Consider the following 25,167-nt stretch of genomic DNA (forward strand, 5'->3'; position numbering starts at 1 on the left):
AGGACAGGTGAAATATTATCATGTAAAGCAACCATAAACACATGAAAAGACCTAGGTTTACAATTTATGATTAAAACTCTACTATCTACACAATATACCTAGACATAAAATGTAAAAACTTAAATATCTTAGAAACAGTAGCCAATCAGTTGTTTTAATTGTCATATTTGAATTCAGCACATCAAAATACATAATAAATATCACATTTTATCTCTGAAGCAGACGACTTCTCAAAAATTGTAGGCCAGTGTTATTAGTATATGTGTGTGTGGGGGGTGGGTGTAGGGCCCCCAGTGGGCAGGCACCAGCACAGGTCAGTAGGACTCCTGGCCAGTTCAGCTAAGAAAGGCGGGGTCAGGGGTCAGTTCCCAGGGGAATAGTAGGACTCTGGCCTGGCATCACGCGCCCAGGGAAGAGGGTAACCATATTTCAGGTTCCCTAAAAGAGGACACTGGGGAGGAGGGAGCTGGAAGGGGGTATGGTTGGGGGTGCTGGAGGGGTGTGTGCATATTGGGTTACCTAGGGGGTGCTGGATGGTATTGCTGTGGCATGGATACTCACTGGAGGTGAGGGGCAGTGTCACTAGCTGTCACAGTGGGAGGCGCAAGCCCAGAACCCAGTGCCAGCCGTCAGTCAGTGACTCCCTGTGGGACCCCCTTGCCAGGGCCGGAACCCAGGTTGCAGGGGAATGGACCAATCAGCTTCTGCAGATGCAGCGGCGGCACCAATCCGGGCTCTTTCTGAGCAGCAACTGTCAGCTGCGAAAGCGGCCTGGACTTGAATTTTAAAGTGTGATTCTCAGAACGTGCGGTGCAGCTGACTGCAGGCGGAATCACATGGTGCCTAAAACCAGCCCTTTGGCCTATTCAGCCAGCCCCGCCCTCTCTCTAGCTGCAGGCCAGGCAGCCAGAGTGAGCAAATGGCAGCTGGAGAGAGAGCCGGGAAAAGACAGCTCTCCTTGGGCAAGGCCGCCTGCATCCTCACTGGGGCATCCCGGGGCTTCGGCCGGAGCCTGGCCCTGCTGCTGGCCCCGAGGCTGGAAACTGGCTCCATCCTGATCCCGGTGGCCCGATCGCAGGGGGGCTTGGCCGAGCTGGAGGCTGAGTTGCGGGCCAGTTTCCCCAGCTTGAAAGTGCATTCCGTGCACGCTGATCTGGGCACGGAGGACGGGCTACAGCTGGTGCTGCAAGCAGTCCAGGACAAGCTGCCGGGAGCAGCTGATCTGGAGCGGCTCCTCGTCATCAACAACGCGGGATCCCTTGGAGACATCTCCAAATCCTTTCTGGATTTCACCAGCCCAGCCGAAGTCAACAGCTACTTTGCCTTAAATGTCACCTCGGCCCTCTGCCTCACATCCTCCATCCTGAAGGCCTTCCCGGGGCACCCTGGCTTGTGCAAGACTGTTGTGAACATCTCCTCACTGTGTGCCCTGAAGCCCTTCAAGAGCTGGACGTTGTACTGCACTGGGAAGGCCTCGCGGGACATGATGTTCCAGGTGCTGGCCCTTGAAAACCCGGACGTTAGAGTGCTCAGCTATGCCCCGGGGCCGCTGGACACGGAGATGCAGCAGCTGGCCCGCACCAAGTCCGGAGACCCGGACGTGCGCCAGCAGTTCCTGCGCATGAAGCAGAGTGGGCAGCTGCTGGACTGCGGCGTGTCCGCCCAGAAGCTAGTGGCTCTGCTGCTGGAGGACACGTTCGCCTCCGGGGCACACGTAGACTTCTATGAAATCTAACCCGCCAGCCTGCTGCTCCCCCCACGCCGCGGCGGCTGCTTCTGCAACTCCGCTACCTCTAAAATGCCCTGGGCTTTCAGAAGGGAACCAGCTGCTGGCCTGTGACCCTCCCTTCAGATACGCACCGGGGAGAGCGGAGCGCCCAGCAGGCGGGGCCTTGGCCGGGTAACTGGGCTTGCCGAGCCGGCACTCCCCGGACAGGTCACGGGGGCAGCAGCACGGGGTTGGGAGGCGGTGCAAACAGCGCGGTCACCCTGGCAACCGCCGCCCAGGGCGCCCCCCACTCCCAGCTGCCTGCCCGGCCCGGCGGCGCGTCTCCCCCGCCTACGTGGCTCGGGCCCCAGGCTACCCCTCCCCCCGCGCGGGGAGCCGTTGAGCCGCGGGCGGTGAAGGTCGTTGCCGCAGATGTTACCGCGCATGCTCAAATGTCCGGCCCCAGTCGCAGCGAGGGGGCTCATCCCGGGGGGGCGCTGAGGTGGGGCTACGCCGGGCGCAGTGACCAGGCCCGGGCCAAGGTCTCGGGTTTGGCGGCCGCCGGCGGCGCTGGGCAGGACCCTCCCTGGGCGGCCCTCGCAAGGTCGCAGCCACCTGCAGCGGTGACCGCCGAGCCCCGCCCCCTGTCGCGTTACCTCGGCTCGGCAGAGCCGGGGCCGGAGCGAGTAGGTGTTTAAACGGGCAAGTGAAATGTCGTTGATTATGGGGGTTATTATGTATCAGTCCGCGCGGCAGAGGGGGAGCACGTGCGTGCTGGGGCTGGGCCGGGCCGGGCCGGGCCATGTTCATGGCAGGTTGCAGGTCTGGTTAACCCCGCACCATTCTTAGTAAGGGGGGAAGTTGACTGGCCATTCCGGGGCATGAACATTGTACATCTTTGAAACACGATGCACCCCAGGGCTCCTGTGTTTGCAAGGGAATACCGGCTAAAAGCTACACGTATTGCATAAGCGACAAATTGTGTTTCTTCTGGCTAACTGTTACCCAGTGCTTAGACTGTATGTTGTTCAGGGTAGGGACTATATGTTATGTTTGTACATCACCTAGCCCACAATGAAGCTAGAGCATGTAGATGCTTCGGCAATACAAATTCAATAAGCAGATTTATCTTGGGGGGTGCTTGGTCCTTCTGGCTTGATGCCTTCCTTATTCCTGGGAAAGTTGGTATTACACCTAGAGACTATGATTTTAAGTTTTTACAAACCAGAATAAAATTTTATTATATTGTGCTTCTCACATTCATAGTATCTCACCTACTTTACAGAGCAATGAGTGGGATGCATGTATACAAGAACTGTGTAGATAAACAAGAATCAGATGCTTATGGTGCCTTGAATATTAGAACTTTTGTGTTTTGTTTTAGGGCGGAAACTGGAATTCGTCTTTTCAAATAGTGTAATGGGTTCTTTGATTTCATGTCCTGTCAACATGTGGCCCTACTAAAAGTTCAGCCTCCCTTCCCTCTACCTTTTTTTAGACAGCATTAGGCTGCAGCTCAAATCCTACTGTGGAATTTGAACTCTCCAACCTGTGTCCCATCAAGCCCTCCTTTCAAGCTCCAGCTTTCTTGCTATGGTCCCCCCTAGTTATGAAATCATCCCCTCTAAAGTAGGTGAGTGTATTTAGAACAGACTTGTGGCTCAAACACTTACCTGCTTCCTTCCATCCTAAAACTATAAGCACCTTTTTAAAAGATCTCAGAAGTGCAACCGCTTAATGAACAGCTCAAGATCTACTTTATTTTAAAACACAAGTTCAAACAATTCACAAATATAGACAGTTTCAAATTATAAGCCTGTTTAAAAAGGCTCTGCTTTTTTGCATAAAAAGACAAGATACCTGGAAATACAGAAATTTTTTGCATCAAAGTTTCATCCAGGTGGCTAGATGATTTCAAGTTATTTATTACAGCTAAAAGTCTATAGCAAGATCTGTAACAGGGAAAGTGGTAGAGGGAAAGAGGAGGCTAAAAACCTCCTAATTCAATAATTAGGTTAATTTTTTAGGCAGTTGGGGTGCCCTAAAAGAATCCAAATTTCTATGACCTTTATGATTTGGCTGCAAAATGGGATCCCAGTTTCACAGATAAGACTAAGTTCCAGATATCTGCATGACTTTAAACACATTACTGTACATGTTAAAACCTGACCCAGGAGTCAAAATGACTGTGACTATCTCACTGATAAATGAGCTTATACAAAATTCTAAATTTACTTTAAAAAAAAGATTGAAGGGGCTCCTTAGACAAACAGAAACCTTCAGACATATCAGCAAGGACATGCCAATAACAAATCACACAGGACCACTCCCTCCCCTCCTCACTCTTCACTGTAACAAAACATGGGAGGTGGAAGCCAAACATTCTCACCAAGAAAACAAACATCTTCCAGTGGAATTGACAGGACATCTTAATTTTATTGAGCCTGTTACAGTATTCACAATGGCACAAAGTGCTACCTAGCAGTTGTTTCAAGGCAGCATTGCTTGATATGAATCCAATGTACCCAGGGGGACCTAGACCCTGCCTCAAGCTTTCTTAAACCCTTCCTGCTAAGAACACCATTTTGCCGCGCATTTGAGTCAGTGTTGGAGAAGGCAGTGGTGTTACATGTTATGAAGCTTCAGCCATAGGATTCTGGTGGCAGGCAGTACATTCTCTATAGAGAAGAGAGAGAGAGAGAGAGAGACACACACACACACACTTAGAGAAGGCCTGTGCCAAGGAGCGTCATCTCTCCACACATCTAAGATCATGCAGTCGACTCAAGACAGACCACTTTTTTGTCTTGTTAAACCACATATATTCTCCATAGAAATGAAGCAGTTTGATGCAAAGAAGGAAGTTGTAATGTATGTTTGGTTGGTTTCCATCTGCCCTCCAGGTAGCTTTTTCAGGCCCAATGATGTTCACACATGTGGAATGAGATAAAAAAGTAAGAGACCTGGCCTCAAAGTGTTGAAATCCTTGTGCATTGTTAAAGATAGGATTTTTTAGAAGGCTGGTGCCCCAAAATGAGTCTCTCTTGGGTCAGCTCAGGACTCCAGTGTACAACTAATATTAAAAAACGAAGATCACATTTCTGTTTGGGGAATATAGTTCCAATTTGATAGCCAGTAGTAAAACTTTTCCAGAGTTTGCAGACCCTTCAATATACAAATTCAAACATCTTTAAAATGCCATTCTTGTAAGAGAAATACAAGATTCCAGAAGCCATGTAATGCCTCTGTTTTGTTCTTGAGAGATAATGGGTCTGACTTGATTGTCTTCAGCAAAAGGGAAGCAGCTAAAGGCTGGGGGGAATTTTCACATTCATCCTTCCAAAAAAAATACTGACAAGTTCTAAGCACTGTTCGCAGAGTGACACTGCTTGAGTCTTGGTCAAGTACAACAAGTATTTCCAGTAGAGAAATTGCATTTCCAGTGCTGGGATACTGGCTTTTCCCCCATGTGCAGGGTCAGCAGGTGGAGGTGCGCTTCCTGTACTGCTGAATAAGGGGGACTAGGCACTCTGGAAGTCCAGTCTGGAGCAAGAAGGGGTGATCCAGAAGCTCTTGTGCTGTTGCTCTTTCTAGGGGATCTCGTGTCAACATCCGTTCCAGGAAGTCTCTCAGAACTGGAGAAGTCTGTGGAAAAAGAACCAATCAGGTCAAGCGACTTATGGAGGCACGTCAAAGATTATACAATAGTAGGTTTAAAAAAAGAAGATTCCTGCGCTTGATTAAGTGAAAAAATCAGGTGTTCCCGAACAAAAATTTAATGGGGGAAGTACTCCCTTATGGATATTCTGCAGTACTTCATGTTAACAGTAGGTGCTCTATTTGCACATTTGTGTACTGTAGGTCATCATTTTTATTGGAGTTGGCAAATGGGGAGTATGGGATTGTCTCTCCTTGTCTCCAGATTTATGTTAGTTTTTGCCTATCTTTCTGTTCTTTGCTGTGTGTAGTTTGCAAGAAAAAAAACTCATCAGAACTCTTTTTTTCTGAAGAGACAATATATGTCCCTTCAGAAATTAAGATTTTAGTAAATTAATCCTTGTTCCTACTGGTCACGGAGAGGGATTGGGGAAAATGGCCCAAGGCAGCAAATTTAAAAACAATTCAGAATGAATCTCCAATGTTTGGAGTGGAAATCTGGTACAGCTGGTATTTGAAGATGAGTAAATCTGCACATACTTAAAAACATTAGATCTGAACACCATTGCAATGTTTTAATCATTTTTAATGGGACTTTGATATGTACAACTCCCATTAACAACGGGATCTGGATGTCTAATGTCACATGCTGGACATTTATTTCTCTATATCAACATCAAAAGTAGGTAACAAGTAATCACAACTTACACATCTATTTTAATGTCACTAATTAAATTTGTTTTTGTATAGGGATAATTTTCACAGTTTGAGTTCACTTACAGCCAGATTCTGCCAACCCTGTTTGCATTAAGTAGTACTTTACTGCATGAGTAATTTCACTGACTTAACTGGGGCTACTTGAGGGGTGAGGCATTACTTAACTAAATACAGGTGGCAGAATCTGACCATTAGTACTTAGTCTGTAAAACTGTCTATATTTTGAAAGAAGAGGTGAATTCTGCTTAATCTGGTCAACTCAGTACTGCACTAGTTGATCATAGTAACAGTTAATTGTAGTAATGGAGCACTGAATCCTCCGTTGCAACTGAGCTGAAGTCACATGGCTGGAGGGAGTGCTGATCATAGGTACTTTTATGGTCCACATTCTGGTCCCAAGGTCTGCTGTAAATCAGTTCATTTCCCCATCCCAAGATAATTTAGAGAACTCAAAGGCTATAAATTGTGCTGGTTGATAATTGCCCCCAAGAGGTCACCTCATCAGCCATGGGTCACTCTGAGGGAGGAGTGCATACACAGAGGGAGCAGGGCAGAACTGGCTCTGTGTCACCTAAGGATTCTCTGGGGCCAAAATCTGGTCCTGAGATTTTAATATTAGTATTGCAAAGGCAAAAAAACCAACAGCAATTTCTACTCATTTTATCCTGTTAAATTAACATTGCACTCTTAGTGGAATAATTCAGTTTTAGTAGCGATGATCAGATACACAGGAAGAACATGATAATTCACAAAGCTATAAAAATGATTTGGTTTTTCCAACATCTGGAATGAAATAAAAAGAAAAATGTAACTTGTGACTGAAGAGGAAATCACTATTTCTGAACATTAGTGCTAATTTTCTATAAGTAATAATCAAGGTAGGTTTATTATCTGAGTGGCTGCAGTTCATTGCATGAGCCATCATTTACCTAGAATCATTCCTTTCTTTTAAATGGGAGGTGGCTTTGCAGCTGAGAGAGCCATTAAAATGGAAGATTTCAAAACACCAGGTGCAAGGACCCTTGCATTTGCTACTGTGATGACTTGGCCCTGTTGAATTCAGCAAAATTTTTGCTCATGACTTTGCCAGGACCAAGATTTGATCTAATCCTATAAGGCAAGCAGTGCTACAATAACCGAAGACATTTTACTAGGGATAGTTTACACACTAGCCACTAGGTGTCAGTACCTGCCATGGCATTGAGAGCTGAAAGAGACACTTGAGTAGTGTCTACTGAGTTTCATGGAAGCTCTGAGATAAATCCACCAGCCTGTTGCCTCCAGAGAACAGGAATGAAAGTGCCTTCCAAGAAACAATGTTCTGGTGTGATTGAGATTCCATAGCCAGATGTGATATATTAATAAACAGTCTATCTGGGCCTCAGCTACTTAGTCCCTACATGGCAATCAATTATTCATCAGGTGCCAAAATTTCTGCAGACATACTGACCTTGTGAGAATTTTTCAGTTTAGGAGGAGAATTGTCACGGAGTCTCTTCATTGCTTGGACTGGTGAGTCACTGAAATAGGGGGGTTCTCCATCCACCATCTCTATCACCATGATCCCTAGAGACCAGATATCCACCTGCAGCAGCAGAGTTTTACATCTGTGAACACAGTCAATAGCAGTAGTCGACTGCTCTCTACTCATGATCTCTTTGGGGGTGAAGAAAAGGTTGCATCTCTAAAACAAGTGCTATAACATCTCAGACAGCTCTTTGTTCTTATTGAAAAAGTGAAATATTAAACTAGATTAGCACTAACTGGACCCTTTGCATGCTGTCTTAGCATAGATTGTGAAGACTGAATGGACTATGGAGACTGGCCTCCCCAAGAGGCTGCTGCTCCCAGGCTGGGACTCAGACACAGTGATGATGTTGTTTGGAGATGTCTGAGCAATGAATATGCAGTTTATCTGTTGTATGGATAAATAAAGGCTTATCAATCTGGTATCTGTCACCTGCCCTGCTGTTTCATAAAAATGTATGTGCATGTTTGTCAATTTTCCCTTTCCCTGATCTCTCCTCCTGGAAAATAGGATAAATTAATTCAGTGATTCCAATTCACGTTCCAAGCTTCTCCTTGCTAGAGTCTGTCCATGCATGCAGGGTTGTAGCAAGATTCAGTAACAGTTTAAATTTAGTTACACCCTGTTTATATTAGCAGACTAGTCAGGGAATAACTGTTGTAACCAAGTTTTCTGTCATAGTTGTATTTATGTTGATATGGGTGCTAACTTTCTCCTCAGAAGAGGAACAGATTGTTATCTCAGTGAGTCCCTGTAATATCTCAGGCTGTTATTTGCTAGCTCTTGCATTAGGAAAGCGGTAGATTACCTCAGTAGTGTATGGGGCCCTTGAAATAACCTCCGGAGCCATCCAGTATGGAGTTCCTACCAGGGACTTCCTTTTTGGTACATCTTTACTGATCTGAGCGCAGAAGCCAAAATCTGAGAGTTTCACCTGTGTGAGAGGGGGAAGAAGGAAGATCACTGGAATCTTTAACAAAGGAGGGAGTTGACAAAGGGACAAAGATAAAGACCAAGTGTACAGAGGCAAGATGACTGGATAAGACAAAGAGAGAAAAGCAAAAGACGAGAAAAACAGTAAGAAGGGTAGGAGACTAAATAAGGTTACAGTAGCAGAAGATAAAAGAGAAGGTGAGACTAGGAAAAATGAGAAAGGGAAGGAGAGACTGATGGGAAAGGTCAAAGGCAAGAACCTGGGTGAGTTGGACACTGAGGAAGTTAAACAGAGGAAGCCTACCCTTCCATCAAGGGTCAGGAGAATGGAGTCGCTCTTAATGTCTCTGTGAATCACGCCCTGGGAATGCAAGTATGCAAGGGCTTGCAGCACCGACTCACACACTGTCGCAATTTGTTCCTCGTTTAGCCTGAAATAAAACCCAGAATTATAAAGCTGCCTCACATTTGACCGTACAGGTTAAATGAATAGCTATCTCCTAAAAGTGCAGTGTGACCCTTCAATCAACTTCCTTTTTATTATCAGTAATTTTTCAAGATGTTTACTTCTAGTTCACAATGACTAAGTGTCCATATCACAAAAAACATGAGTGCAATCGGAAATGAGTGGTACCACTGTGGGTAATTTTTGAAAAAAAAAAAAAAAAAAAAAAAAAAAAAGCCAAGAAGCAGATGAACCTGGAGCCTCAACTACTTTATAATTCACCCCTATGTGGTTCCTTCAGCTCAGAGTTGAAGCAGAGCAATGTAGGAAAGCTTGTACTGCCGCTGCCCTGTTGTATTGATAAGTAGATTTTTGTCTCAAGGGCTGACAATTCAGAATCTTTCACAAGTATTAAATTCAGACAAATCATGTTTGTAAAATAAATTTTAGATTTAAACAAGAGCCGTGTCCCCAACTTCAGATTCCAAGCTGGTATGCTAAGCCAGTGGTTCTCAACCTGTGGCCCAGTCAGAACACAGCAGTGGCCCAGGCAACATCCTCAGTGTATGTATATTATGGTGACCAGATGTCCTGATTTTATAGAGACAGTCCTGATATCGGACTTTTTCTTATATAGGTTCCTATTACCCCCCATCTTCTGTCCTGATTTTTCACACTTGCTGTCTGGTCACCCTAATGTATATATGGGTGTGTGTGTACACATATATACACACACACACACACACACACACACACACACACACAGAAAGTTTCCTTACCTCGTCAATTTTTTTTTAAACTCTTCCTTTATTTTTTATTTGTTTATGTTTAACATAGGTTTTTTTTGGTCTCTGCTGCTTGATTGCTTACTTCTAGTTCCAAATGAGGTGTGTGGTTGACCGGTCAGTTTGTAACTCTGAGGTTCTATTATATTACACTCAAATCTAGTTAACGCACAGAGTTTTTATATGTCCAATATTTCAAATACTGGGTCACCAGCAGAGAAAGCTTTGGGCCTTATGAACCTAGGTGCTTCCCACTTCCTAGGTCAGAGGAACCACCACTTATTGCAAAGGAATTGGTGGCTTCAGTTATAAAATTTGACAGTTACAGGGCATTGCAATCAGGATCATTACAAAATCTTTGGAGAACAAAAATGAATTTCATGATGCAGGTCTTACAGTCATGCTATTGCCCATCGGGTAGCATAATTCTTTTCTTTGTACTTCATACCTGATTTGAGAGACAATGTCAGTGAGGGCTCCTCCCTGCAAAAATTCCATGAGCACCCAGAGTTCCTCTCCCACCAGGTAGCTTTTATACATCTCCACGACATTGACGTGCTGATAGTCTCTCATTATCACCACCTGAGAAAGTAAGAAATATGTTTCACCACACAAGATCACCACCCATTACCATAGAGCAAAAACCTTCCCCAAAGATCTAGGTGGGCTCCATTCGTCTTTCTGTCTCACGTGATGTAGGCTCACTGAAACACTCTCATGCCCCTTCTCATTCTTATTATCAGACTCACTTCATTAAAAAGGAAGATAGTCCTTCTCTTTCCTCCTTTTACTATCCTCATCTCCTTACCATCTTTCCTCCATGAAAAATAAAGATGAGCCTATTGCTGGCCTTGCTTCATTACAGAAAGAACAGGCCACTGCTCGCCTGCTACCATCCTCACCTCATTAAAAAGAAGTTCCCGTCGCTGCTGCTTTCTCAGGTCCATCATCTTTACTGCCACCTGTCGCCCTGAATGCTTCTCATGAGCGATGCAGACAATGCCTGTGGATCCTTCACCAATCTTTACATAGTTCTCCAGCAATGTCCGGGGATCACCCTGATCCACCACCATTCGGAGTGCGGCCTTGAACTGCTCATGAGTCACGACCACAGGGTCTTCATTGGCCAACTGTCCTTTAGCGGAAGAGTCTTGGGACAGGTGAAGGTTGCTGGAACTGGTCTGAGTGTGTCTGTTTCGGGGGGATCCTGCTGGTGATGGCCTGCCCTGTGGCAATGTAGTTGCCCTCTCAATTGGGCTCTTCTGGGGGGTACCAGCTTCTGAAATCATCCTGCTTAAATCTGGTGCTGGCTGATCAGGCGGAAGAGACTGGGCTTTGGTTGAAGGGCTGCGTGGAGAACCCCATTGTTGGGGTCTGAAGAAAGCATTAGACTGAGAAGAGTGGATTAAAAAAAAAAAGTGTTGATTAGATTAGTAAGAAACAGAAGGCTGCAGAGATCAGAAGTATGTTATGCCAATGTGGTCCAGTGAATAGTGCACCAGATTAGGAGTCAGGAGAGCTGGATGCCATTCCCTGTTCTGTCATTGACCTACAGGATGATTTGGGACAAGTCGCACAGGCCGATAATTTCAAAAGTAACTAGGGATTTCGGTGTCCATCCTGAGACATCTTCAAGGGGCTGACTTTAAGAGGATAGGAGCTAAGCACATTCTGAAAAAAAAATCAGTCCCCTAGAAAATGTCTTAAATTGGACATCCAAATATGGAGGCACCCAAAATCACTAGGCACTTTTGAAAAATATGATATGATCTATTCCTCATTTTTTTCCATCTGTAAAAATGGGGGATAATGAGTCGTACACACTTTGTCAATCACTTGAGGTTGATGGACGAAAAGTGCTATGTAAGTATTCAGTTATGGATGCAGGGAGAGATTTAAGTAGGCAGAATGTAATTCCCCAAATTGGAATTTGGCCAAGACAACAGAGTTAACATGCTTTGTTTTGGGAAAAGTGCCATGGGATTTTAATAGTGTAAATGGGCAGTGTCTCATTGGAAAGGTCAGACCTCCAGCAGCACAGAGCCATGTGACACCTTACTATGCCACTGGTTCAGGTCTGACTCAAAAGGAATCTGAATTACCAACACTCTTTCCTGCAGTACTCCGGACTCTCTCTGGAGACCTCCCACTCAAGTACTAAATAGGCACAACCCTATTTAGGGTACGAGAGCTAATAAAATCACAGCTTGCAGCGAAAGAGCTTCAGAATACACATACTCTCACTCACACTAATAAAATGGATAGAGCTCCAGAAAGGATAAATCCTACAGAATTTAATATATCTAAGCATCAGCGCTCACCCAGGCGATGTTAACTAATTGAAATTCAACATAAAGTCTGGTCAGCTGCAAAAGGAGAGAACCTGTTCCAGCTACACTCCACAGTATCAGCTTCACCGGAAAGAGCTTAATCAAAACACTTTCCATTGCCAATCAGCAGCAAATCAATCATTTATAATTTATACGTAAACAAATATTCAGTGGGAACAAACCTTTATCTGTCATTATTTAGATTGAGAGTTGAAGCTGATGATGCAAGCTTAGAGGGAAACGCAGATAATAGTTACTGCTCTAGAGAGAATTCTTCACTTCAGAAATCTTCCTGAGATACTGAGAGAGACACTAAACTAGACCTTAACTATATAAGCCTGAATTTTTATTAAGGATTTCTGTTGACAATAAAAACTATAGACGTGTAACATCTCCATACACTCACTCATTATCAGGCACTCATATACAGATACCCGTTTGTGCAAACACGGCTATAAAGTCATTGGCACAAATAGAACGCAAATACTTACAAAAATAACTGCCTGTTAGAAATGACTTCCTTCTCCCATAGCAGCTCTACCCCTGCATTCCAGCACAGACATGCTCCTGACAGGAAGGTATTTATTTCTGAACTGTTGTTTTGTTGCACAAAAAAAGGAGTGGGGTGTTTTTTTTTTTTAATATAACCTAAAGCGCATAAAAGGCCTTTACATGCACACAGGCTCATACATGTCTGTCTAACCACATGCAAAGACATTTCCTGCTCCAGCCCTCTATCACACCATGTATACACACGTTCCTAGGTTGGTAACTGTGGGTGTTCCCTAGTCCATCTGTGTGGAGGATGATAAGCACACACTGTTCCATCCTTACACATTATTCTCTGTCTGTTTGTCTAGGCATACCTATCCCCATTTTTATCCAACTGTATTCCCAGGTCAATCTGTCCAGGGTTACACATTTCCCTGTGTACCTGTTATTTTTCCCCACTTCCACACACACTTACACTTCTGTGAGAATATAGAGCAAGGTATCTCAGACAGGTCCTTTTTCTTGCTACAGGGGAGGGCAGACATGGTCATTCCTTACAGAGGCTTAGGGCCAGATCTTCAGCTGATGTAAATTAGCATAGCTATATTTACTTCAGTGGCGCTAGTTTGACTTACACCAGATGAGGATCTGTTTTGCTTTCAGTGCCACTCACAGACAGGCAGAGAGACTTGTGCACAAAATGAGAAAGAAACAGGCCCAGAGACAGAGAGTTCTGTAAAGAGACAGAGTGAGGGACAGAGAAAGCAAGAAACACAGAGCTGTTTTTGAAAATTAAGCATCCATTCTTTAAGGAAATGGAAGAACATTCCTGTGATTGTTCTCATTTGATTAAGGGCACCACCCTCCGGCATTTTATAGCAAATCAGTTCTGCTGGGTCAGAGATTCCAGTCCCCACCTGTCTTTGTCACCTTCCTTAGAATAAAGGGATATAGCAATAACTAGGAACTGACCTGCAGGGAACCAACCTATCTTACAGAAGGCACCAAACAGTTATTAGATGGTAATGACTTTTGAAATGACCTCAGTTGAGTTGAAAACAGTGATCTAGAGGTTTTCTACTCTATAGCCATTATCAGTGCCATGAGCCATTGCACTAGTTGCTTTTTATTCTAGTTATACTCTCAAAACAAAGAGGCTTCCAGCGAATGGAATAGTTGTGAATCATCTCATCCCCATCAACAGTAGTGCTTAAATAGATTTGAGTCAGAGCTTAAAGTCAGAAGAGACCACTACATCTTCCAGTCTGACCTCCTGTATATCAAAGGCTGCCACTAAACCCAGCAATGGAAATCAGACCAAAGCAAGTGAGACCCACAGGAGACTAGACTATTATGTGCCACAGGCAGAGAACTGGAGGGACCAAGGTGCACCAGTCCCTGAGGCCCCTACAATGGCAGGGAGATGATTAAATGACATACCACATAATCCCAGTAAGTGACCCACACCCTCCAGAGGAAGGTGAAAAAATGCCAAGGTCATTGCCAATTTGACATGCGGGAAAAATTTCTTCTGGACCCCACATATAGCCACCAGTTAGATTTTGAGCAAGTGACATCAGCCAGCCAAGCGCCTGCGAGAGAGAATGTTTGGTGCCACCTCAGAACCCTGGCCCACCACATCCAGTGTCCCATCTCCAACCATGGCCACCACTGATTCTTCAGAGGAAGGAGATAAAGAAAACCTCCCAGAATACACTGCAGGGGGAATCCCTTCCTGACCCTTGGTGGTGGCTGGCTGACACTCTGAAGCACGAACTTCAGGAGCATAAGATATAAACCTGATGTGAGCCCTAGGACTATTGAGCCCTGCCCAATACTCTTGCCGGAAAGGGTCAGTTTGCATCTGTAAGCCTACTCTACATTTAGGGCTTGTCTGTATCAGTGTGTGGAAAGCTAGGGTATAAATCTATCTTGCACTAGTCTGCTGTGCACTAAGTGTCCAAGTGGCCCCTACTGCCATGCGCTAAAAGTTTCCTAATGTGCTTTGATCTATCCCATTTTAAAATGGAGTAAATTAAAACACACTAGGGAACTTCCAGTGTGTGGTAGCAGGGTCAACTCAGACAGAGGTGAGCACACTATTGCAAGGTTGATTTACACCCCAGCTCCCCGCACACTAACTATTCAATTAGACAAGCCCTGAGAAAGGGTTTGCAAGTATAGATATACCAACATAGCTATCCTAGCAAGTCCTCCTTGTAGATATAGCTCCTAGAAGAGTGCTTTTGCCGGTATAAATTATGGCCCATCAAACTAAGCTACACCAGGCAAATGCACTTTATACCTGGTATACCTGGCTGTAGTTTTGAGCTATGCTCAGCAGCCTATTTTCTGAGGAACATTATCATTTGTCTTTGCATGGACTAAACTGCCCTTCCACTTTGGGTCTGTATTTTTGACCAGCACTTCTTTGACTCTGTCATTAACCTAGCTGGAAGTATGTTGTTTGAATGTGAAAGTAAACTGCAGCACTATAAAAAAATCATCAGTGTATTTAGGTTTAAGCAGTAAATACATGTACCTTAATCTGCAAGGTGGGGCCTGACTTATTTGAGTCACCGGATGAGGGAAACACACTTCGTAACAGCCTCCGTTTCAAGCTGTTTTCCCTCGATTTGGGACAAGGGCTGCCCTCCCAAGAAGGCCTGGGATTCACTTGTGCCACCAGGCAAGGCTGGGGCCAACATTCTGAGCTTCTTCTTTCAGCCTTATCACTCTTCCCAACCAGAACACAGGCGTGCTGTTGGTGCTGTGAAACTGAAGTGAGCTGGATGCAGCGCCCATCCTCACCTTGGAATTCTGAAGGCCCAAGGGACTTTGCTTTCATTACCATACCATTGGGATGAGATTGCCCATCCATCCTGGGTTTATAATCTGGCCACATAGTCTGCCTTCGGGCTGCTTTGCTTCCACCATTGCAGTTGAGGTAGTTTCCATATTTGTCTTCCCAGTCAACCTCAGGGCTCTGAAGATACATGTCTGGGAGCCTGTCCTCTCCCAAAAGTCCAAGTGACTGGGCTCTCCTCCTGCTGGTCGGGCTCTTTCCCCTTAGAGTGTTGGAACTGATGACAGAAAGCTTCTGAATATCATTCAGTATCCCAGAGATATATCCCTCCACTTCGATGCTGTTGCCCCTCACTACAGTCTGTCAAACACACACAAACAAAAGGCAAAGTTAGAGCTTTAACTCCTGAGGCTGAGAACGTCAAGGGCAGGGGCTGAGCTTTGTGTCTGGCTACTCATTGAAGTTCCGAGTAGGGGGGAATGTTTGGCTTCTTCATTGTTTTTATTTTTTTAAAGTTTGATGAACCGTATACTGCTGTGATAAAGAGTGGGACTAGCTAATGTAACAGAGCAGGGAGGCACTATGTTCCTCACACTGCTTTTCTAATGCACCTCAATCCTAACCTGCAACACTCCTACTAGTTCCAGGAGTGGGCATCTACTTCAGTCCTGACTTTTTTATTCCTGCTGGTATTCTGGGATCCACTTCATTCTGTAACCACACCTCACTTTTGACCGTCAGCCAAAGAAGCTACGAACACACACATGCACTTTTAAGATATCCTTGTTGGAAAAATTTTGCATTGAACTAGCAATGAGTCCTGAGAGTTGGGTGTTAAGAACTTTGATTTTGAGTGCACTAGACAAGTTTCCTCTTTATTTATTGAGGTACTACTTCCAAAACTGAGTCTCCACAAATCTCAGTGCATCTTAATCTCTACCTACTTCCTGTTCCAGTACAAGGTCCTCCTCTTTTCCTACAGCTCTGTCAATGCATACATAGCTTAGCACCCACCAGCAGCTAAGCTGCCCCTCGGCTCTGGTAGCACCTCCTGCCCACTGGCAGTCCCACAAATTAACTCCTCCCCCTCCCTTCCAGCACCTCCTGCCCACTGAGGAACAGCTGTTTTGCAGAGTGCAGGAGGCACTGGAAGGGAGGTGAAGGAGTGGGGATGGGGCGCACTTGGGGGAAGAGGGCAGGGAAGAGGCGGGGCAGGGTTGGAGCTCTGGGGAAAGGGGTGGAGTGGGGGTGGGAAGAGGTAGGGTGGGGCCTGGGGCTGAGCAGAGGTTAAGCACCTCCGGGAAGAAATTGGAAGCTGGCACCTGTGAATGCACATTTAAATCCTGCCTTTCTTCATCTGCTTTTAATTTTGGTTATTCACAGTTTTTCCTAATGCTTCTTAATCCTGGCCTGTAAAACCTATGCTGTTCCATTTCTGGGTCCCTCCTCTGTTCTGCCAAGCCACTGCAATTATAAATGGTGAACACACTACTGGAAACAAAAGGATTGCAGCAGTTCATAACTGCCTTGTAGGCAAATGATGAAGGATAAGGCATCCATCCAAACAACCACTAGTACTGTATGAGTGGCACGCCCTATACACTCAATATTCTATACAGCAGCCTAGCCATCTTGTTTATTTTGGAAGTGAAAAGCTTAAGTGCTAAGAACTCATCATCTATTCTCCAGAAGAAGACATAGTATCAGGGCCAGCTCTAGCCATTTGGCTGCCCCAAGCACGGTGGCACGCCACGGGGGGCGCTCTGCCGCTCGCCGGTCCCACGGCTCCGGTGGATCTCCCGCAGATGTGGCTGCGGAGGGTCCGCTGGTTCTGTGGCTCTGGTGGACCAGCGGACCCTCCGCAGGGACACCTGCGGGAGGTCCACCGGAGCTGCCTGCTGCCCTCCTGGCAACTGGCAGAGCGCCCCCTGTGGCATGCCGCCCCAAGCACGCGCTTGGCATGCTGGGGCCTGGAGCCAGCCCTGCATAGTATAATATCACTCCTACCCCTTGTGTGAATCTCAATCTGTATGAGGAAACCTTCCTATGGAGGGAGAAGTAATCTCCTGTTTGCTGTCTCAACTCTGGGGTTCTTCCAACCATGCTGAATTAATTACCCTGGGCCAGATCTTCATCTGATGTAAACTGACACCGCTCCAGTGGAGCAACACTGACTTGCACCAGCTGAGAATCAGGCTCACTGTGAGTTAAGGAAGGAAATGCAGGGAAGAAAGACCCTATCAACTACAGGTGAGTTGAGGCCACTCAAACTCATTTAATTGTGTCCAATATCTTAGACACGGGCAAATTCATCTCTCTACTCCTGCTGTGCTACATCTTCTCATGTGTATATATGCATCTCTTGTTCTGCCTTCAGTTTAAACTGCTCTGTCAATCACCACTTTGATTGGGACATTGACTGCAAACTGGTTCCACCACATTTACACAAAAGTGATGAAAAGGAAAAAGCCAAATAAATAAATAAAAAAAGGATCAGAAACCCAGCCCAGGAGCCTATTCAGTAGGGTGAGTAAGCCTAAATTACTATTCTAGTTCACTCCTAAACCTCAGCAGTCTGTGTTTATAGTTTACCTCAGCAATGCAAACTTGGATAATAGTAATGGTTTCTAAATGATCCACTAGCTTAAGCTGTGGTCAGTGTAACCTCACCTCCTCCTCCTGACTGAAGCACAGGGAGGACAGAACAAACTCATCTCTCATGCTTGCAGATGAGGCAGTAAGATATGGGGCTTGCTCGTTCATCCCTTTCAGATTCATAGGTGGTTCACTAATTTGTTAGGCCAAACCTAGGATCATATTCCCTATGGATATGCTGGGAGCTCTCCAAGGTCCATTTCTTACTGAAGGCTAGTTGAATGACTGGTTCAGTGGTTCTCAAACTTTTTGTATTGGCGAGACTTTTCACAGAGCAAGCCCGAGTGTGACCCCACTTATAAATTAAAAACCAAATTTTTTATATTTAACACTATTTTAAATGCTAAATTTATAACCCTATTGCTTAAAATGAATTTACTTTTTCCTCACCGCTTTTAAATTAAGACTAAAACACATTTATCAAAATTATTGTTATAAGCAGAAAAGATTTTTTAAATAGTTACTGATTAATACTGGGAGAGGGTGCAAAGAAACTTTGTCAGTGTCACTGTTCACAGCAGACTTGGTGCCTCATTGCCACCCTTACTTCTGTCCTGCCGCTGGCGGCAGGTGCTGCTTTCAGAGCTGGGTGGCCAGAGAGCTGTGGCTGCTGGCTGGGCGCCCAGTTCTGAAGGCAGTGCCACCACCACCACCAGCAGTGCAGAACTGCAGAAGTAAGGGTGGCAATGCTATACCATGCCACCCTTACATCTCCATAATGTTTGCCCTTTATACTGTGGGGGGAGCTAAGGCAAATTTTGGGGTGGCTATAGCCCCCGCAAGCCTCCCCCATCACCACCCCTGCCTGTGAGTCTGACTGTTAGATTATAAATTATGTTGGTTTTTTTTTGCCAATCTCAATGTTCTGATTGATCTGCAGTTCAATGTAGCTCTTCAGCTGCTGAACAATCAAGCCCTCTGATGTCTCATTCCCAGGAATGGCCTTAAAGAAGTTCGCCCAGGGTGCCATTTTCTATTTTGTCACCTTTCCTTTGGAGTCAGAGAGGTTTTACTCTGCTGTCACAGAAGATAAAACTTGGTCAAAACCTATACCTTAACCTCCCCTGGACTCCTTACAGATCATCCTGTAACATAAGAGGACATTTTTATTCTGAAGAACATAGGAGGTGTTGCTTCATTTGGGTTGCATGCATTTGACAGAAGGGGAAGGATTAACTTTCCTCTCTCACCTTCATAGGTTGAAGCTGCATCCTGGTGATTCTTGAAGGGTTTACAACTGGCTTTGGGCGTTTTAGGGTGTCTAGAATATTCTGCCATTGAGGGGGCAGGCCAATGAATTTACCCTCCTTTGGATCAAACGAGGTGTGGACCCGATGCTGGAAGTTCTGCGGAGCAGAGATCTCAGGTCGTTTCTTCTTCTTTTTGCGAAACATGATGCCTGAATCAGAGAGATCAAATGCATTAGATCTAGTCATTTATCTGGTCTTCACAGTAGTTATTGTACTGCTCCAATTAGGGTTGCTAATTGTGGCTGGACATATTCCTGGAGGTTTCATCACATGATATAATCTTTAATTCCCAGAAGCTCCAGGACAATCCTGGAGGGTTGGCAAACGTGCCTACAGTTATAACTGCATTCTAATTTCTAGTCTAACCCCTCTTTTTCCATTGCTCATACAAATTCCTTTTAGTCTGAGTTTTTCCAACCTTGGTCTCAGCCTAAATAGCTGAGCTTACACTAGGATCCATAAATCACCACTGATGTAGCTACCCTGTTGGGAGTAATGGGGGAGACTGTAGATAGCTGTTTTTATGACTTCTCATTTAAATCTACTCAGAATAAGCTTAGATAACAGAGAGAAAGAGCCTGAGCCCTATCTATAGCTGCCACCATTGCCATCACCAGAGGAGCTGCATAGGCAGATAGTTATGGGTCTTACTCTTCCTAGAGCAGAGAAGGCCAAAGAGAAAATTTTTTGGAAAATTTAAGCAATGTAGGTTGAGCCAATTTTTTATCTGCAGCTAACTTTAAAAGTTGATATAGGCCTGAACCAAACGCTCAGTTTTATTAGTATTTTTAAAAGGGCTATTTTGGATGTGGGGAGGTAGGGTATTAAATCCAAAGCTGGATTTTATTTTTGTGAATGGCCTCTACTTTTATAATAGACTGAGACTAAAGCCACAAATCCAATACATTTGAAACTTTGAGGTGTTCAAAAAGCTGAGTCCCAAACTTGCAGCTCATGACCACCTCAATACAAATAGCTACCAAAGTTAAACTTGCTGAAGAGATCTTATCAAGCCTGGAAAAAATTAGTGGAAATTTGGTTCTTTGGTTTCAAATTTATAAATGCTTAAAGTCAGCAATTTCATGTATCTGACCTAGAATGTTTTCTATTTGTGGTTTTAAGGGCACGTTTAGCAGGGACACCTTACTGTCCACCTAAAGCTGCTTGAGCTGTAAATTCCATAAATCAAGTATCTCCAGTTCAAGAAAGTTGCAAACTGTCAAGAATGCCACGGTTAGAATGATACTATTAGAAATAGCAGCTTGTGAAAGGTCATGATGAGAGAAACGGTCAGGGAGCCTTCAGCAGGAGTCTAGCATTTTAGATAGCTCAGTCTAGGTAAAATGCTTCAGCACAGGCTCAGTGCTAAAGCTCTGTAGCATAAACTAAACAGCCCTAATTTAAGCAATTTATAATCCCCACTCTAGAAAATCCTTGCTTTTTGTCCCCCTTGCTGTAACTTCTGTCTACTTGGCTATCTGTCCTTACATTGTGAGTTTTTGGGGGGCAGGGATGTCACTTTCTGAATGTCTAGAAAATGCCCAGCACACAGTAGACTCTGTCATGAAAAAATAATAAATGGGTGAAGTTCCTGCCAGGTTCCTCAACAAAGTTCCTGAGGGTTACTCACCAAAACACAAACTTGAGCCTACACTTTCTCCCCAAGCTTCACTGTTCCTAGGGTTTCCGTGCAGGACTTCCTCTGTCCTGGTCCTCTGCCTTCTTCCCTCAGAAAGACACTCCAGTCACTCTTGTATCCCATTTAGAGCTAACAAGCATGAATCAGAAGTAATTACTCTGTTCCTTTATTCAAGGTATTAACACCTGAGGTTAGGGTGACTCAGCAAAGGAATACTGCATTCTTATGCATGGTTCTAGAACCTGACAGACATTTACAGTTTCTTAAGCCAAAGACCTCCAGATCTAGTTATTTTATTATTTCTTCACTTTTCTAAATTAAAAGGAAAAAATAGTGCTAATACTATGTTAAGATGGAAAAATCAAGCACTCAAAAGGACAGCAATCCTGCAAATTAAAGTTATTCCCAGAAGTTGATTATGTTGCATATGTAGAATTTTCTCTCTCTCTTTCTCTTGTTCAATTTAAACTTTAATACTGTATATTACTGTTTGTTGATAATACATATAGGAAATACATAGGATGGGGCAGTTACCATCTTTTACTTATGTGTTTGTATAGTGCATAGCACATGACTCGGGCACCTAGATGCTACTGAATTACGATAAATAAATAATATTATTATTAACATTGTGGCAGAAAGTTGAGATTCTGGATTTTCCTAAATTTGCGGTTCAATTTCCCAACCTTAATATTACATTAATGCTGGATTATCTATACAGAACCACTGGTGTACATAGACACTTCCTGATCTTTCCCTCTATGCAACAGCAGATTTTGGATCCCCACCAAGCTCTTACACTTCAGGAAGATCATTCTCCCTTCCCAGTACCTCAGCTTTAGATTATTTTGCTGCATAAATATTTCATGGGCCAAAGACAACAGTGAACATAGTGAAAATAATTTCTTTCACAGTAGACACACATTTCTGGTGATATTTTCCTTACATGCTATACACTTCAATATCATGCTCTCTTAATGATATAATGCTGTACATAATTCATGTTGATACATTTAGAGCTACAGTTTAAAGCAGTGTACAGTGATTAAAAAGTGATTATTTAACATACTGCTGTATTTCCTGTCCTTAGGGCCTGGATCCTGCAAACACATATGTACATGCTTAATTTTACTACCATGCATAGTTCCCTTGAAACAGTAGGGAGGGGATGGAATCAATCAATTTACGGTGGTTAAGTTAATCATGTGCATTAAGCATTTGCAGGATCAGGGCCTTACATTGTATATCACAGCAGGGCATTTATACGGACTTTTCAAGTGCAAACACAGCATTACTGTGCTGCATCAAAATGCTCACAATGAGACCCCAGACTTATTATTCTATCTGAAAAATGGAGAAACAACGTAGAGAAAGGCCAGACAAATAAAAACCCATTTAGAGAAGCACTATGAGGCCACACTTCTGCACCTGAGAGGGTGCACTGCCAGAACCATCTTTGCTTTGAAGGTAGTTCCAATGGCACCCAGGCCACATATGTTCTAATGGTGGGCTCAGTGAGGCAGTACTTGTCTTTGTTCTGTATCTGTATAGAGCCCAGCACAGTGGGGTCCTGGTCCATGAGTGGGGTGCCTAAATACTAGTGCAATTCAGATAATAAATAATGAGAAATAATCGTAGAGACAATTGTTGAAGGAAAAGAACTGCAGATTTCCTTGGAAAGGGAAGTGACCTGCTAGCTACTCCTTTTGGCACTGTTCAAAGGTCAGGTGGGGCTACTATAATAATAATAATAATAATAATAATGGAGATATACCCATCTCCTAGAACTAGAAGGGACCCCGAAGGGTCGTCGAGTCCAGCCCCCTGCCTTCACTAGCAGGACCAAGTACTGGTTTTTGCCCCAGATCCCTAAGTGGCCCCCTCAAGGATTGAACTCACAGCCCTGGGTTTAGCAGGCCAAAGAGAGGCTCCACAGCATCTGACAAAAACCAGGAAGTGGGAAGCACTGGATAAAGTGCTGTAAATCTCAACTCTCTGCTGAGGCAAGAAGTGTGTCAATAATTATTAATTAAAACCTCTTCATTGAGCCATGAGGATGGAAACATTCCTAAACTGAGTAACCAAGTGATCTTATTGTTTTAACCCTTGTTCTTCTTCATCCACCCCCTCCCTACTCTTTGTAACTTCCCTCATTGCATCCCATTCATAATTATACTTAGGGCCCTACCAAATTCACAGCCATGAAAAGCGTGTCATGGACCGTGAAATCTGGTCTGTTGTGTGCTTTTACCCTATACTATGCAGATTTCACAGGAGAAACCAGTGTTTCTCAAATTGGGGGTCCTGACCCAAAAGAGAATTGCAGGAGGGTCACAAGGTTATTTTAGGGGGGTTTCAATATTGCCACCCTTACTTCTACACTGCCTTCAGAACTGCACGGCCAGAGAGTGGCAGCTGTTCGCCAGGCACCCAGCTCTGAAGGCAGCGCCCTGCCAGCAGCAGCACAGAAGTAAGGGTGGCAATACCATACCATGCCATCCTTACTTCTGTGCTGCTGCTGACAGTGACTCTGCCTTCAGAGCTGGGCTCCCGGCCAGCAGCTGCCGCCACTCTCCAGCAGCCTGCACTGCTGCGAAGCCTTCACAGCAGTGCAGAAGTAAGGGTAGCAGTACTGCAACCCCCCTTTCCCTCTACAATAACCTTGCAACACCCCCACAACTCCTTTTAGGGTCAGGCCCCCTACAATTACAACACTGAAATTTCAGATTTAAATAGCTGAAATCATGAATTTTATGATTTTTAAAACCCTATGACTGTGAAATTGACCAAACTGGGCCATGAATTTGGTAGGGCCCTAATTATACTGTAAGATCGATAGGGAAGGGACAATGACTTTTTATTTGTTTTGTAAAGCCCCGAGCACACTTTGGGTGCTGTAAAAATAAATCCATAAATAATAACTAGTCGTATTCCTTTATGATTCAGTATGATTGGATTTATATGCAAATTACTGAATTAAAATGTTCAATTTTCCATTCAGAGCCAAATTTTCAACCAGTCTTCAAAAGTAGATCTACCCCAGCATATAACTTTGCATGCACATATACAAAACATAGGTGCATTCACATTAGATAATTGTGCTTTCAAATCACCATTTAGAAAGCACTTACCCCATCCGTATACACAAAAGTATGGTTCACATATGCAGAAACATGTATCCATTAAGTTCATGGTCACATTTACAGCAGCTGGCTGAAAATTTGGCCTTTGTGTCTTTTTGGCTAGTAGTATGAGTATTCTAATGATAAAATGCATCCAACCCTGTACGCCTACATGTACCTCGGGGTTTCCAATGACATTTGCTTTACGTTAATTGCTTTGATTATAAATATAGTCTGATATTGGATAGGTAGTTGTAGTTTAAAGGGACACTGTCAGGATAAAAAATCATATACTAAAAATAGGTATTTAAAATCCCATCAGCTTTAATGATCTTTTAGGTTTTACATTTCACTCAGCTTGGACAGTGAAATGAGAATGGTCAATTATACTTGTGGTTCTCCTGTATTGGCTATAATATTTGAGTTTCCAACAGGAGAATGTTTAAATAAGAAACACTAAAACACGCCCTTTGTTATCCAAAAACAAATTAATAAGAATATTTTTATCATATAAGACTTAGATTTTGTAAATAAACACAAAATTTACACTTAAGCCTTAAACTATTAGACAACATCCCCTTAATCTGTCATACATATCCTGCGACACCGACACCATAGTAACCTACTAGACCCTGGTCTTTTCATTCATGACTGATAGCCGTACTGTAAGAAATGTCATAAACATAAGTAATAAAAGTCACTACCCTGAGACAAAAGCAGCTGGAGATTTAAATTCTCTCAATGGTCCATTTCTGCTGCCTGGGAAACCACGTCAGATTTTTTAACACTAGATATAGCTTTTCATAGATAATATAGTTCCAAAAGCTGTCACATCTGCTGTTGAGCAGAAGAAAAACCACAGATGGCAGATTCAGAGCAATGAGAGGGATCAGCTGGAAAGGAGGGGCAAGGAGAGAGAAGGGTTAGGCTCAGATGAAAGGAAGGGGGAATTAGTGAAGAGGGAAAGGAAATCAGAGTTGGAAGGAGTGACTGGGAGACATTAGAGAAATGGGCATAGAAAATGATCAGCTGGACAGAAGAAAGAAGGAAGTAAATGGTGGCAGGAATTGTTCTTTGTTATCACACAGTATTTCAGATCC

The 25,167-nt window shown here is 44.1% G+C and overlaps 2 protein-coding genes across 5 annotated transcripts in view; one reads left to right on the forward strand and one right to left on the reverse strand.

Moving 5' to 3' along the window:
• Positions 1-806: 806 nt before the first annotated feature.
• Positions 807-1,846, forward strand: SPR (sepiapterin reductase). The gene has a single exon (XM_050954876.1). The coding sequence runs from the start codon at positions 920-922 to the stop codon at positions 1,733-1,735; it is 816 nt and encodes a 271-aa protein (XP_050810833.1). The 5' UTR covers positions 807-919; the 3' UTR covers positions 1,736-1,846.
• A 2,273-nt stretch (positions 1,847-4,119) lies between these two features.
• PAK6 (p21 (RAC1) activated kinase 6) overlaps positions 4,120-25,167 on the reverse strand; it is a 57,294-nt gene continuing 36,246 nt past the window's right edge. For 2 of the 4 annotated variants that reach the window (XM_050954814.1, XM_050954816.1), the window contains 8 exons: positions 19,247-19,455; positions 15,138-15,761; positions 10,676-11,164; positions 10,222-10,355; positions 8,848-8,974; positions 8,419-8,544; positions 7,533-7,667; positions 4,120-5,353 (listed from right to left, as the gene is read on the reverse strand). In XM_050954814.1, coding sequence (XP_050810771.1) covers positions 5,186-5,353; positions 7,533-7,667; positions 8,419-8,544; positions 8,848-8,974; positions 10,222-10,355; positions 10,676-11,164; positions 15,138-15,761; positions 19,247-19,450 — 2,007 coding nt within the window. In that variant the 5' untranslated portion in view covers positions 19,451-19,455 and the 3' untranslated portion in view covers positions 4,120-5,185. Of the gene's footprint in view, positions 5,354-7,532; positions 7,668-8,418; positions 8,545-8,847; positions 8,975-10,221; positions 10,356-10,675; positions 11,165-15,137; positions 15,762-19,246; positions 20,216-20,936; positions 21,029-25,167 lie in introns of those variants that run through there. The other 2 variants (XM_050954815.1, XM_050954813.1) reach the window with 2 other exon arrangements.

The sequence above is a fragment of the Gopherus flavomarginatus genome, chromosome 5 (genome assembly GCF_025201925.1).
Source record: "Gopherus flavomarginatus isolate rGopFla2 chromosome 5, rGopFla2.mat.asm, whole genome shotgun sequence".
NCBI classification, from domain to species: domain Eukaryota; kingdom Metazoa; phylum Chordata; order Testudines; family Testudinidae; genus Gopherus; species Gopherus flavomarginatus.

What these genes read in the sequence shown, in the direction of transcription:
- SPR (XM_050954876.1), top strand. Translation starts at nt 920, where the DNA reads ATGGCAGCTGGAGAGAGAGCCGGGAAAAGACAGCTCTCCTTGGGCAAG.